This window comes from Antechinus flavipes, chromosome 6, assembly GCF_016432865.1.
Source record: "Antechinus flavipes isolate AdamAnt ecotype Samford, QLD, Australia chromosome 6, AdamAnt_v2, whole genome shotgun sequence".
Classification (NCBI taxonomy): Eukaryota; Metazoa; Chordata; class Mammalia; order Dasyuromorphia; family Dasyuridae; genus Antechinus; species Antechinus flavipes.
Genome location: NC_067403.1, coordinates 188,440,463 through 188,452,735, shown reverse-complemented (window position 1 = coordinate 188,452,735; position 12,273 = coordinate 188,440,463). Strand labels below are relative to the sequence as shown.

The 12,273-nt window shown below is 36.2% G+C and overlaps 1 protein-coding gene across 1 annotated transcript; it reads left to right on the top strand.

Annotated features, from left to right (window-relative positions):
* Positions 1 to 214: 214 nt before the first annotated feature.
* GRPEL1 (GrpE like 1, mitochondrial) lies at positions 215 to 11,518 on the top strand. The gene is made up of 4 exons (XM_051965574.1): positions 215 to 343; positions 5,019 to 5,199; positions 6,051 to 6,132; positions 10,136 to 11,518. Exons 1-4 carry the CDS (start codon positions 282 to 284, stop codon positions 10,480 to 10,482), a joined length of 672 nt encoding a protein of 223 aa, XP_051821534.1. The 5' UTR covers positions 215 to 281; the 3' UTR covers positions 10,483 to 11,518.
* Positions 11,519 to 12,273: the final 755 nt, after the last annotated feature.

Genomic DNA, 12,273 nt, shown 5'->3' with positions numbered 1-12,273 from the left:
CTCCGCCTAACTATGAGGAGGTGGGGAATGACGGAGAAGATTCTCGCTTTCCTTCGTTAGGCCACGCCCCTATCCAGGTAGCTCCGCCCATAGGGTATGAGGATTGGTGAAATAACTTCTGTCAATTAAGGGAACCACAAACGCCAATTGGTTAGGACTGTGGCAGTGAGCCCGAGTTGTTGCGCGTCTGTCTCGCGGTAGGACGAGACTCGTCAGATGAGAACGTGCGTGCCGTTGCGTATACGCAGCATCGGGGGCAAATCGGGGTTGAGAGGGTGGCCATGGCGGCACAGTGTTCGGGTTTGGTGCGACGGACTCTCCCAGCGATCGCCCTCTCGCTCCGGTAAGAGGCTGGCAGGCTTCTCCACTGAAGGGGAGGACGGGGTCCTCGCCTTCTGTCACCGTCCTATCGCGTGCCGTCGCTGGAGACAAACAGCCCTTTGGGGGGAGAGGGAAGGGACAGGGGGCCACCACGGGCCTATGGGGACCGTGAGAGGCTTTGGGAACCCCGGGGCCGGAGTGCCTGGGGTTTCTGGGTAGAGAGAGGTTCCGGGTTGGCCCAGGTTTCGTCTCTTCTCCCAGCGCCAGCACCGTTACCAGTCCCGGGGTTTGGGTTTCCTAGGACCTCTTTTTCTGCTTCCCAGGCTCCTCTTCATCCCCCACACCCATTCCTTTATTTTTCCAGCCTAGATCCACACCCCCCGGGTCTCACCCCCTCACCTACACGTCTGATCCCCTTCTCCACCCACGGTGTGGGTCTCATGCTCCCTCCCCTGAACTTGGAGTTCAGACTGTGAAAAAGCATAGGCTCCTCGGACGCGGGTAGAGTCCCCAGGTTGCTTCTCAGCACTGTTTGGACTTTGAGGCGGCAGCATCGAGGATGCAGTGGAAATAGCACCCGCCTTTGAAAAGAGGGAAGCCTCGTGGTTGACACTAGCAGCGTGATCTTGGGCAAGAAACCTTTGGAACTTAGTTCTCCTCCTCTGCAAAATGTGTCAGATTGTGAAGAGAGTACTTTGCAAAGATTATGTGAGCTTTATCTGTGCATACTATATTCCTACCTCTCTTCCCCCGTTTGACCATAAGTTTTTTGAAGCTCTTTTGCCTTAATATAGTAGGTATTTAATAATAAATATTGGGTCGACTATAACTGGTTCAGAGGAGCTCACATGGTTAATTCAACGAATTTGTTGAATATAGTGTTTAAGGCACTGCTAGGTGGTGGAGATATAAAAATGAAATCGTCTCAGGCTTAAAGTTCTTTAAATTCTGATGTGAGTGGGATGTTATGAAAAAGGAATTTCACCAATAACTGCTAAGTAATAGGGAAAATACAAAGATAATAAAACTTGACCCTTGTCTTTGTGAAGCTTCCTGTCCAGTAGAGTAATAAAGTGTAATGAGAACCCGGGATCAAAGGAGTCTTCACCCTCATCTCTCTGTTGAAAAGAGTTAAGATTTATTGGAAAGTTCTAGGTCACCTCTGAATTTCATTCTGCGTGAAGATTTTTTTTAAAAACACAGTCTTTGCTCCCAAGTAATTCAAGCCTGGTGGCTTCAACATTCTAAAGCATTTTACTTTTCATAGAGTTAGTTTCTTGATAAGATAAAGAAATCACTAAAATGGTTCTGTCCCTTACAGTGACTAAATCCAGTTAGAGTAAGTACATTTGTAAGCTGAACATAATTTAACTCTTTTAAAATACATTTGAGGAATAAATAGTATTTTCAGAGCATCTGAGGCTAATAGAGATTCTCTGGTACATTATAGTGTTGTTTTTTTTTTTTTTTTTTTTTTTCATTGTGGTCACTAAAATGGGAGGAGGGAAGGACTTTTAAGGTCATTGTGAAAATACTGATCTGTGCTCACCTTCACATTGGTAAATCAAGGACAAGGATACTGTACTAAAATAAGCATTTACGTCTAGTAACAGTTAAAAATGCATTAGAAACCCACAGTCCAAGGGTCATAAGGGCAAGCACCCTGACCTTCTCTGTCTCTCCTTGCTAAAAGTTGTTTACCTCCCAGAGTTAGAGGATATCTAGCCAAATCAACAATTACTGAAGACCAACTATTCAAACTATTCAATTCAATAGTTATTTATTAAATACTTATCTTGTTCAGTGCTACTGTAGGGGATGAAAAGAATTAAAAGGCACTCTTGGCATTTATCACTATGTGGTTCAGTTTGTTATTCAGACTAAAACTTTACAAAGCCACCCTCCACATCCATGAATAGTGTTGAATATGTAATGACTGATTTCATTTGAAAAATACAGTAATAAAAGCATTAATGCTTGAGTGAAAAGATCTTTTTCAGCAAGTGACTCATGGGTTGAGCCAAGAAGCCATTAGGGAAAATCACTGGGAAATTTTTGTGGACAAACTTTTACTGTAATTTTCCTTTTCTATTTCAACCTCAAGAGCTCTGAATTTTAAGTCTTTATACCACAGTTTCTTACCTTGTTTCTGCCAGTGATTCCCTTAAACTATCTTTAAAAATGGAGTAACATCTGGCTCTTCAAATGGAAGAGAATAAATTGCTTGCCCCAGAAGGTTAAATTTCAACAAATAAGTAGAAGTTAAGGGGTGTAGATTTCTTTTAACTAATATATAGACTTTGTGGGTTTTGATTGTTTTTTAATTTTGAGCTGCCCCAAAATGTAATGGACTGCTCTTGTGAAGTTATGACTAGGACTCATTAAAAGAAAGGTGTCTGGCCTCTGTTTTCATATCTTCAAATATCTCAAACTCAGCATGTCTAAAACTAATTCATTATCTTTCCACTTAAACTCTTCCATCTTCACTTCCCTATTTCTATTGAAGGCACCACCTTTACCCAGGCTTGAATCCTAGATATTATTTCCAACTCTTGATTGCTGCTCTCTCATACTTCCTTTCCCCTATGTCCAATCTCTTGACAATGTCTGTCGCTGTCATATTTCTAACATTTCTCAAATATGTTTGCCAGATAAAGACATTACCCTGGGTTAGGCCATTATTTCCTTATGCTTGGACTATACCCTATAGATCTTTAACCATTCTCTATTTAGGTACCAACGTGATTTATCCAAAGCACACACATTGACACACACATGCTAATTTTTCCCTCTGCTATCTCTCTTCTCCTCCCCCAAATTCCAGTGGATCCTTCTCAAATATCAAACACAAAATCCTCTAACATTCAAAGATCTCTACTTAAACCTATACTTTACCTATGTTGATGGAAGTTGAAAATTATCTTTGCTTGTATTTGGGGAAAAAAATACTATCCAAAAAAAGGGGGGAGAAATGGAATGCCTTACGTGAAGAAAAGTAAGGAAGCCAGTGTCACCGAATTAAAAAATAATTGGAGGTTGTTAATAAGCTGTTACAAGACTGGCAAGATTTTGGAGGGCTTTGGTTTTTTTTTTTTTTTTTTAATTTGTTAATAACTTTTTTATTGATAGAACCCATGCCAGGGTAATTTTTTTTACAGCATTATCCCTTGCATTCACTTCTTTTCCGATTTTTCCCCTCCCCTAGATGGCAAGCAGTCCTTTACATGTTGAATAGGTTACAGTATATCCTAGATACAATATATGTGTGCAGAACTGAACAGTTTTCTTGTTGCACAGGGAGAATTGAATTCAGAAGGTAGAAATAACCCGGGAAGAAAAACAAAAATGCAAGCAGTTTATATTCATTTCCCAGTGTTCTTTCTTTGGGTGTAGCTGCTTCTGTCCATCTTTGATCTGAATTAACCCTCTTTATCAAAGAGATCCACTTTTTGGAGGGCTTTGTGAATCCAACAGGGTTTCAGATTTGATCCTAAGGGCTAAAGGGAACCCTTGGACCTTATTGAATAAGCGATGACTTGGTCAGATTTGCACTTTAGAAAGCTCATTTGATGGCAGAGTAGAAAATGAATTGGACTAGGGAGAATCATGGTTAGAATCGTTCAGGGATGGTGGGTGCTGAGTACCTACATCAGAATGTTTGAAGTGTCCATGGAAAGGAGATACAAAAGATACAAAGCATATCAGACTAGGAATTTACCAAGTGAAGAGGAGGGAGGAGTAAAGGTACAGTGAATCTCTCATCATCTTTTATGAACACCCATGCTGATTTTATTCCTTTGGGGAAAATCTGGGTGAAGCAATCCTGTTAACTAAGTCTTCTTTCCAACTTAACATATTCTTAAAATGTTACTTTGAGTAGCCAGTGACTTTCCTAGGTTCAGAGAGCCATCATGTGTTAGAGGAGGGACTTCTGTTTTCCAGGCATCCTTCTACTGATAACATGATGGCCCTTTGTATTGTTAAATGCAATTTAAGCTCTGGACCAGTAGGCAATAGATTTAGATTCTAAGCCTACCTCTGTAGCTACTAAGTAGCTTTTTTAGTGTGAGACAATTGGGCTATCTGATCTTGAATACCTCTCCTACCCCTTGAATTATATTGTCATGGTTAAAGAAAACATTTGAAAAGATCATGGATTAGGTTGGCCATTAGTACAATTAGCATATTAATATTTTGTGTCAATAGTTGTACTAGCCAGTTTTATCGTCATTTATTTGTAAACTATGTATTTTCAAGCAGTTAGGTGCCACAGTAGATAGTAGCAGGCCTGGAATCAGAATGACTCATCATCCTGAGTTCAGATATGACCTCAGATACTTAAAATACCTGGGTGACCCTACCCAAGTCACTTAACCCTATTTGCCTCAATTACCTTGTCTAAAAAATGAGTTGGAAAAGGCAAACCATTCCTATATCTTTGCCAAGAAACCCCAAATGGGGTCACAAAGAGTAGGATACAACTTAAAGGCACTGTACTTTTTAGACTAAATTTACAAGTTTAATTGTAGCATTTTCTATAACCAAGAGTTTATTACATTTAACTTTGAGTTGACCGTTTTATTCTCTCTCATATTTCTGCCAAATAATTAACATGAGAGAAAATTTTAAACATTTTCTTTCGTTTTATTTTTTTTTAAGTGGCAAATTATAATTAACATTGCTGAATTTTTTTTCAGGACCTCTTCTAGACTGCTCTGTACAGCAACAAAACAGAAAAATAATGGCCAGAACTTAGAAGACGACTCTAGTCAAAATGAACAGAAGACAGACAGTGTCTCTACAGAGAAGACACGAACTGAAGAGAAGGTACTAACTGAAGAAAAGGTCAAATTAGAAGAACAGCTGAAAGAAACATCGGTAAGATATGAGTGAGGTAATGTAAACTGTTGGATTCTCAATCTCAATCCTACTATCTTCCCCGTGCCCCCCCCCCAAAAAAAAAAGAAAAGAAAAACATTAATAGAATATTTTTTTAAATGCACAGATAAGAAACAGGTTTAAAGACAAACACAAGGAAGACAGCTAAGAACTAATTTGTTTAATTGAAAATATACTTCTAAAGTATATATGTAATAATGTTTAGTTTCTTTTGTTATTATGGAAATTTTTATATTTGGTGTTTGTCAAATTCCAAGTAACAAAAGATTTTTTTTAATCTTCTGGAGGTCTAGGATCTATACATTTTGTTTGTTGCTCTATAGTATTGAAGATCAAGTCTGAACCTTTCCATTTCTCCATTTATAAAATGAAGGAATTGAACTAGGTGGCATTTAAGTTCTTTTTCAGAGCCAAAGTTATGTAGATCCAAGTATGTTGAATAAAGATACATTATCAGAGAGGAAGAGGATAGATTCAGATGAGCATTCCTAGGTCCTTGGCATCACACACAAAAAGGATTTGAAAATTAAATTTAATGTTCACTTGCATCATGAGTTGTCCTACAAGTACTTTGAGTAGAAAATTTGAAATGTTGTAATCTTCCTGGATTGTTTGTTGGTTAAAGAGTGTGAGTACTTCATTTAGTGGGCTTTTGCTTTTCATTCCTGCTTATTTTTCACCCTTTCCCCAATTGTGGTTTTTTTTTAATAAAGAAGAATTGGTGGTAGCAATATTAAAGTGCTTCATCATTTAGGATCTTGTTCTATCCTAATTTACTACTAAAAGATCAGATAATAAAGGTAGTAATCTGTCTTTAATCTTTGTTTTAGGAGAAGTACAAGAGAGCCTTAGCAGATACAGAGAACCTGAGGCGGCGGAGCCAGAAATTGGTAGAAGAGGCAAAATTATATGGTAAGTGATCCTCTAAATCACAAAAATTATCACTTTTATTCACAGAAGTGCACTGGCCATAAAACATTTTCCATAGATTTCCAAAGGTAGAAACACTACCTTTTTTTTTTTTTAATGGAAGAAAATAAATGGACGCCCAAGGGAAGAATGTGCAGCTTTGAACAGAATGGGGAAGAGGAAAGACAACATATAAGGCCACATCCCTGGGATGTGTCTAGATTGAGTTGGGAGGAGGGAGAGGTTCAGATAATCCTCCTCAGGATAGCAGTGTACATAGAAGTTCATGTTATAGTCAAATGAAGTACACAACAAAATTAATATGACACTTGAAGCATAATTTTTAAATACTTATTATGTGTAAATGTTAAATTAGATTTACAAACTGAAAACCTGGATTCAATCCTAATTCTGCATTCTTGCCATGTCACTTAACCCCTTTGGAAAAGTATACATAAATATCCAAGAGAACACATTACTGGTTAGTGTTACTGTGGTGAACTAGTGTACTTCCCATTGTTGTCATTAAACAAATATAATGCAGAGCTGATAAGTACAACTGCTAGGAACCAGGAGGAATGCAATATATTTTAAAGTTTTATGCATTGGAGAAAAGGGATTGCAAGTTTTTACAAACATAGTAAGATTAAGCAAATAGAAAATCTTGTTTCCTTTTTCATTTTTTTGTAGTCTTAGAATTTTCTTTATTGTATTATTTAAACTTTAAGAAAAATATAAAATTAGTGTTTACTGCCTAGAACATCCCAAGAAAATAATTCTGCCCATAGTGCTACTCATATTATTGTATTACTCTGGAATTATTTATAATTAGAAGTGATAGGTTTTATGGAAATTGTTTTTAAGCTTAATATATCCAAAATTTCAAATGTGTTATGTAGTGCTTTTGTTATTGAATAATTAGAATCAAATATTAAGTGCTAGGGCAGATAGCAGTGCCATTACTTTTTTTCTCTATTCCTCCTTTGATGCCTTTTCTGACTTATCATGGATCCTGAAAGTTTTGTTAAGGGAACACAAGCTCTGGTATGTTGCTGCCAGACCAGAAAGGCTTCTAGTGTTTTTTGTTTTTTTTTTTTTTTTTAGTAGCACTTTAACCTGCTGTTCTGAGGTAGTGTTGCAGAGGGCAGAAGCTTTGGCCTTGGTGAGGCCTGTGTGAAGATCCTGTAGCCTCTTTTCTACCCTCACTCTCAGACCTTGGACAAGTGTTTAACTTCAAGGATCTTTTATCAGTTAAATGGGGGTGGGGGTGGGGAGGAATGTTTCTAAGTCCTTAAAATTTCTGTGAAGAGAATAACAATATTTAAACTTTAATGCATGGTAGAAATGTGATGAATTTGATAAAGTTCCTGTCCTCCAGGAATTTGTATAAATACACAAAGAATCTTTTTGATTATCAGCAGGGGTCTGTCTTGGTAAGAGAATTTTTATTAACAACACAAATTATACTTTATATTGTAGTGAAGAAGCTCAGTCTGATATAATTGTAGCTTCATTTCCTAACAGAATCTTTTATTTAACATTTTTTAATGTAAGTTTTAATAAAGTTTTGCTTGAAAGGGAAATTATTGGTAAATGAATTAGAGGGTTATATGTTATTTAAAACCTCACAATTTCCCTTATTTAGTCAGTGAGTTGATTATTCTCACTCTAGGAAATAATCCCTGAATAATGTTTCCTTTAAACGAGACTGTGTCTACTAGGAAGCATTTGTATTCTTAAGTTTGAGGTACTAGGTGCAGTACTGTATGTTAGAGATGCCAAGACAAAAGAGTCCCTATCCTGGAGAAACCTATGTTCTTCTGAAAAAAAAAAAGTTATACTACCCCAGGAGGATAATACAATGTAAATACAAAGTAATTCAAAGCTAGTCTAGTGGAGGACTCATAACTGAAGGAAGGCCGACTTGGGATTATAGAGTGATGCTGTGGTTGGAGGCCTAGAAAGTATAGTGGTGGCAAAGTGAGTGCCAAAAAGGAAACAAATTCAAGAGGCGTAGATTCAAATAAGCTCTTTATGATAGAGAGGGAAGAATCAAAGATGATTCTCGGCTTGCTGATCTGGATGACTAGATTAACAGTCGTGAGTGCCCTACACGAAAAGGGATTTTGGGGAGAGGTAGGTTTTAGGAATAACAGCACTTAGCTCAGAGATGCAAATGAAGATATTTGTAAAACACTTAGCACAGTGCCTGGTGTATATAAGGCACTTAATGCTTATTTCCTTATTTTCCTCTTTCCTGATAATATATTTTATTTTTGAAATCACTTGTAAGAAATCTTGAAAGATATCTGTGATTTGATGGTTACATGATAAATTCCATTTTTAATTTTGTATCTGTTTATGTTCTCAATTTAAGCTCCTTAAGGAGAGGAGGTACCATATATAAAACTTAAAAAAAAAAAAAAAAAAAACTTATTCAGGCATCAGCAAGTATTTAATTTTCTAGCTTTCAAAAAAAACTTTTAAGTTCCATTTATATTGCCTGCATGTGGTCTCTCGTTTCTAAGACTCAGTACACTTCAGAATAAAATTTTATTCCTTTAATGGAATTGAAATGCACCGATTTTTTTCCTTCATCTGGTATGATCCCTGTTTTCCAAACTCTTCTTGAAAGTTTTTTTTTTTAAAAATACTTGTTGGTGCCTTTTGTTTTCATACACATCACACCTAGAAATGTGGGAAAAGGGGCATGTTTCCAGTTTCTTAAGAATTAGTTGTCCATGGACAGTTTCCTGTCTCATAGGACTTGAAACTGCAAGTCTCATATATAGCTTGTTTTTTTTTTTAACATAAAATAATTTGATCTGTAATTTTCAAAACTATTGATTTTCCTTCTGTTTTCTGCACTAAAAAAAGATGTCTCAGTGACCTGTCTTTTGTTGCCACTTTTCCTCTCAATGAAAAGAAAAATAATTTTTAATAGTCAAAACAGATTCCCATGTTAAACTATGCTCACAAATGCATGTATTCTTGTTGCATCCTTTACCTTTGCATGAATTGAGCAGCATTCTTTTTGGTTCTCAAGTCTTTCAAAGTTATTTCTCTTTATAATGTTATTGTTATAAATTGATCTCCTGGTTCTACTCACTTAGCTTGACATAATTTCATACAAGGCTTCCTAGATTTCTCTAAAACTATCCACTTTGTCATGTAATGATATGGTGTTCCATTACATTCATGTGCCATCATTTATTTGTTTAACCATTATTTAATAAATGGACTCTTTTTTAGTTTCTAATTCTTTGCTACCATTTTTTAAAGTACCATATATAAAAAGAGCTTTTCTTCTTTCTTTGATCTCCTTGAGATATAAAAGGTCTCAGTTTCATGATTTGGGGATATGATTTCAAATTACTTTCAAAATGGCTAAGCCAGATCATAATGGCATATAAAATTGTTTGTCCACAGTTTCTGTCATTATTTTTTTGTTGTCTTCTTTCCAATTTGAGTGTTAGAGGAAGAACTTCAGAATTTGTTTTTGCTAGAGCTCTCTATTCTGAGGCCATATTTAAATTTTTTCATCCTGTTTTTTTCCACTTATACAAATCTTACCTCATGGAGAGAATATCAGTGCTAGGAGGCACTTTCACAATCATCTAGTTTTTGTGGTCTCCCCCTACCCCCATCCCCCCCTTTTTTTCCTTTTACAGGTATGGAACTTGGGCCTAGAGAACTTAGCATCTCATATTTCTGTAGTACAGTATCTCAGATAGAAGGAACAAAGGGGAATATTGCCCATTGTATAAGAGAAAAAAGACACAGACCCTGTGGTATGTATGACTTGTTAAGTCATGCAGCTATTCAATTCTAGAGCAGGGACTTGACTTTCAAGTTCTGTTTCCTTTCCACTATACCAAGTTGCTTTGGTAATGTTTAGCTGACAAATTTATCCTTATGTGCACATGTAGATGAAATTTGTGATTACTGTGTAAAATTATAAAATTTCGAATTGACATTAAAATACAATTGCTTTTTTTTTCTTTAGGTATTCAAGGTTTCTGTAAAGATTTATTAGAAGTTGCTGACATTTTGGAAAAGGCAACAGCAAGTGTCCCAAAAGATGAAATAAAGGAAGAAAACCCTCATTTGAAAAACCTGTATGAGGGTCTTGTTATGACTGAAGTCCAGATTCAAAAAGTGTTCACAAAGCATGGTTTGCTCAAACTAAATCCTGTTGGTGCCAAATTTGATCCCTATGAACATGAAGCCTTGTTCCATACTCCAGTAGAGGGGAAGGAGCCTGGCACCATTGCACTAGTAACCAAAGTTGGGTATAAGCTACATGGGCGAACCTTGAGACCTGCTTTGGTGGGTGTTGTTAAAGAACCGTAGCAATCTAACTTCCCCACATCTAGATGCCGTACAGCTATTAAATGGATATTTTCTCCTTCAAACACTTTTCACATTTTCTCACCCTTCAAGGAAGGCTTAAAGTAACCAGTGGCTCAACAGAAAGCTCACTCAGTCTTGAAATTACATTATTTAATGAACTGAATAATTTGGAAGGTCTGCAAATTGATTTTAATATTGCATATTTAAAAACAGAGCCTCTGAAGCACTCTTGTACTTGTATAGTATCTTGAATAATGATTTATTTGTTAAAAACCCTGGCTACTTAAAAGATATGTTCAGTGAATAAAATGTCTCCAGGAATTCTAATGGAACTGTCCAGACAGATTTATGGGGTTGGTTGGTTGTTTTTTACTGTGTTTCTCATCCTGGAGTTTTATTTTTTCCTTTTGTACTATGAAAAGGTTATGAGAAAAGCTCTTTGAGATGTATAAATGACTAGATAAAACCAACAGATTTTCTCTTTGCAACAAATTTTCTTATACTCTTTACGAGAAGTATACTTAGGTACCTTGTTTATATGTTGGTGTCTTGCTGCCAAGTTTTGGTGGCTTCTAGCTTTTCCTTGGAATACCTTGGTAGTATGCAGTGTTGTTGATTCAGAACCATTATGTGAACTTCAAAAAGAAGCTATTTAAATAGTATCTAAGTACTACATATGATTCAACTGCCACTAATAATTTGCCCAATATTTGGATTTTATTTCAGACCTTTAAGTAATAAACCATTTTTAGTAGTCTTTTTCATTGTTAGAGATATTATTTTGCCAGTTAAGTAATTTGATTTAACCTTCAAAACTTTGGGGGAAAAGTTGGTTGCATCCCTTTGGAGTGTTAATGTTTAAAAGGAGAATTATGTTGAAATCAGTGTCTGAAGTAATTTCAACTAATGTATTTAATTTTACATTCCTTAGTAAGCTCTGCTTTCCCAGAGTTTAGGAACCAAGGGCTGGGTATGCTTTTTAAAACACTGTTTGAATTTATTATTTGAAAGGATTAAAGCCCTAATTTGTGCTAAATTTCCTATTTTCTGACATTTATTTTCTATTTGTTGGGTTATGTTCTAGTAATAATAATGACCCTCATATTAGCCACCTTTGACATTTCAAAACGAAAAGCCCTAAAATCATGTTTAACTTTTAGCTTTTTTACATACATATTTTAATTTGCTATACCACTTACTTGAACTATGCAATCATGCATCTATTATTTATGTGGTCCTCAGGCAATGAAAATGAAAAATGGCAATTCTTGCCTTTAGACTTAACAATGAATAGTACATGACAGTTTTACCTTGCATTGTTTTGAATATGTAAACAGAAGATATCTAAAGTGTTTAAAGAAAATTTCATTAAAACACTTTGAGCTGAAAAGTTTCAGAAAAGACTACATGAGGACTTGAACGAAGTTCCAAAGAATAGACATAACCATAGAGATGTGGGCTTGTGTTTTAAGCATTGGAGGGGGTTAAGGGAGGGGAGGAGAGGAGGGAATTGGGACAGCTTGAATGAACATGCAGAGGTGAGATAAAATGAAAATGGGGAATGGTTAACAGTTTGCCTGGAAAGTAGAGTACATGAAGAGGAGCAATATCAAATCCAACTAGAACAGCAGATAAATGGACTTAAAATACCAGGCTCTAGGTTATATGGGAGTGACAAAGATGGGTGTATTAAAATTGTTTTAGAAGCTGTATAAAGGGATGGACTGTTGACTTGCCAGTAGAAAATAGAAACCAATTGGAAGGCTATTACAATAATCCAAATCTGGATAA

Excerpts from the sequence above, each read along its gene's own strand:
- GRPEL1 (XM_051965574.1), top strand. The coding sequence starts at position 282 with ATGGCGGCACAGTGTTCGGGTTTGGTGCGACGGACTCTCCCAGCGATC. Across the intron at positions 344-5,018 it reads GCGATCGCCCTCTCGCTCCG|GACCTCTTCTAGACTGCTCT; the intron begins GTAAGAGGCTGG and ends ATTTTTTTTCAG. Across the intron at positions 6,133-10,135 it reads AGAAGAGGCAAAATTATATG|GTATTCAAGGTTTCTGTAAA; the intron begins GTAAGTGATCCT and ends TTTTTTCTTTAG.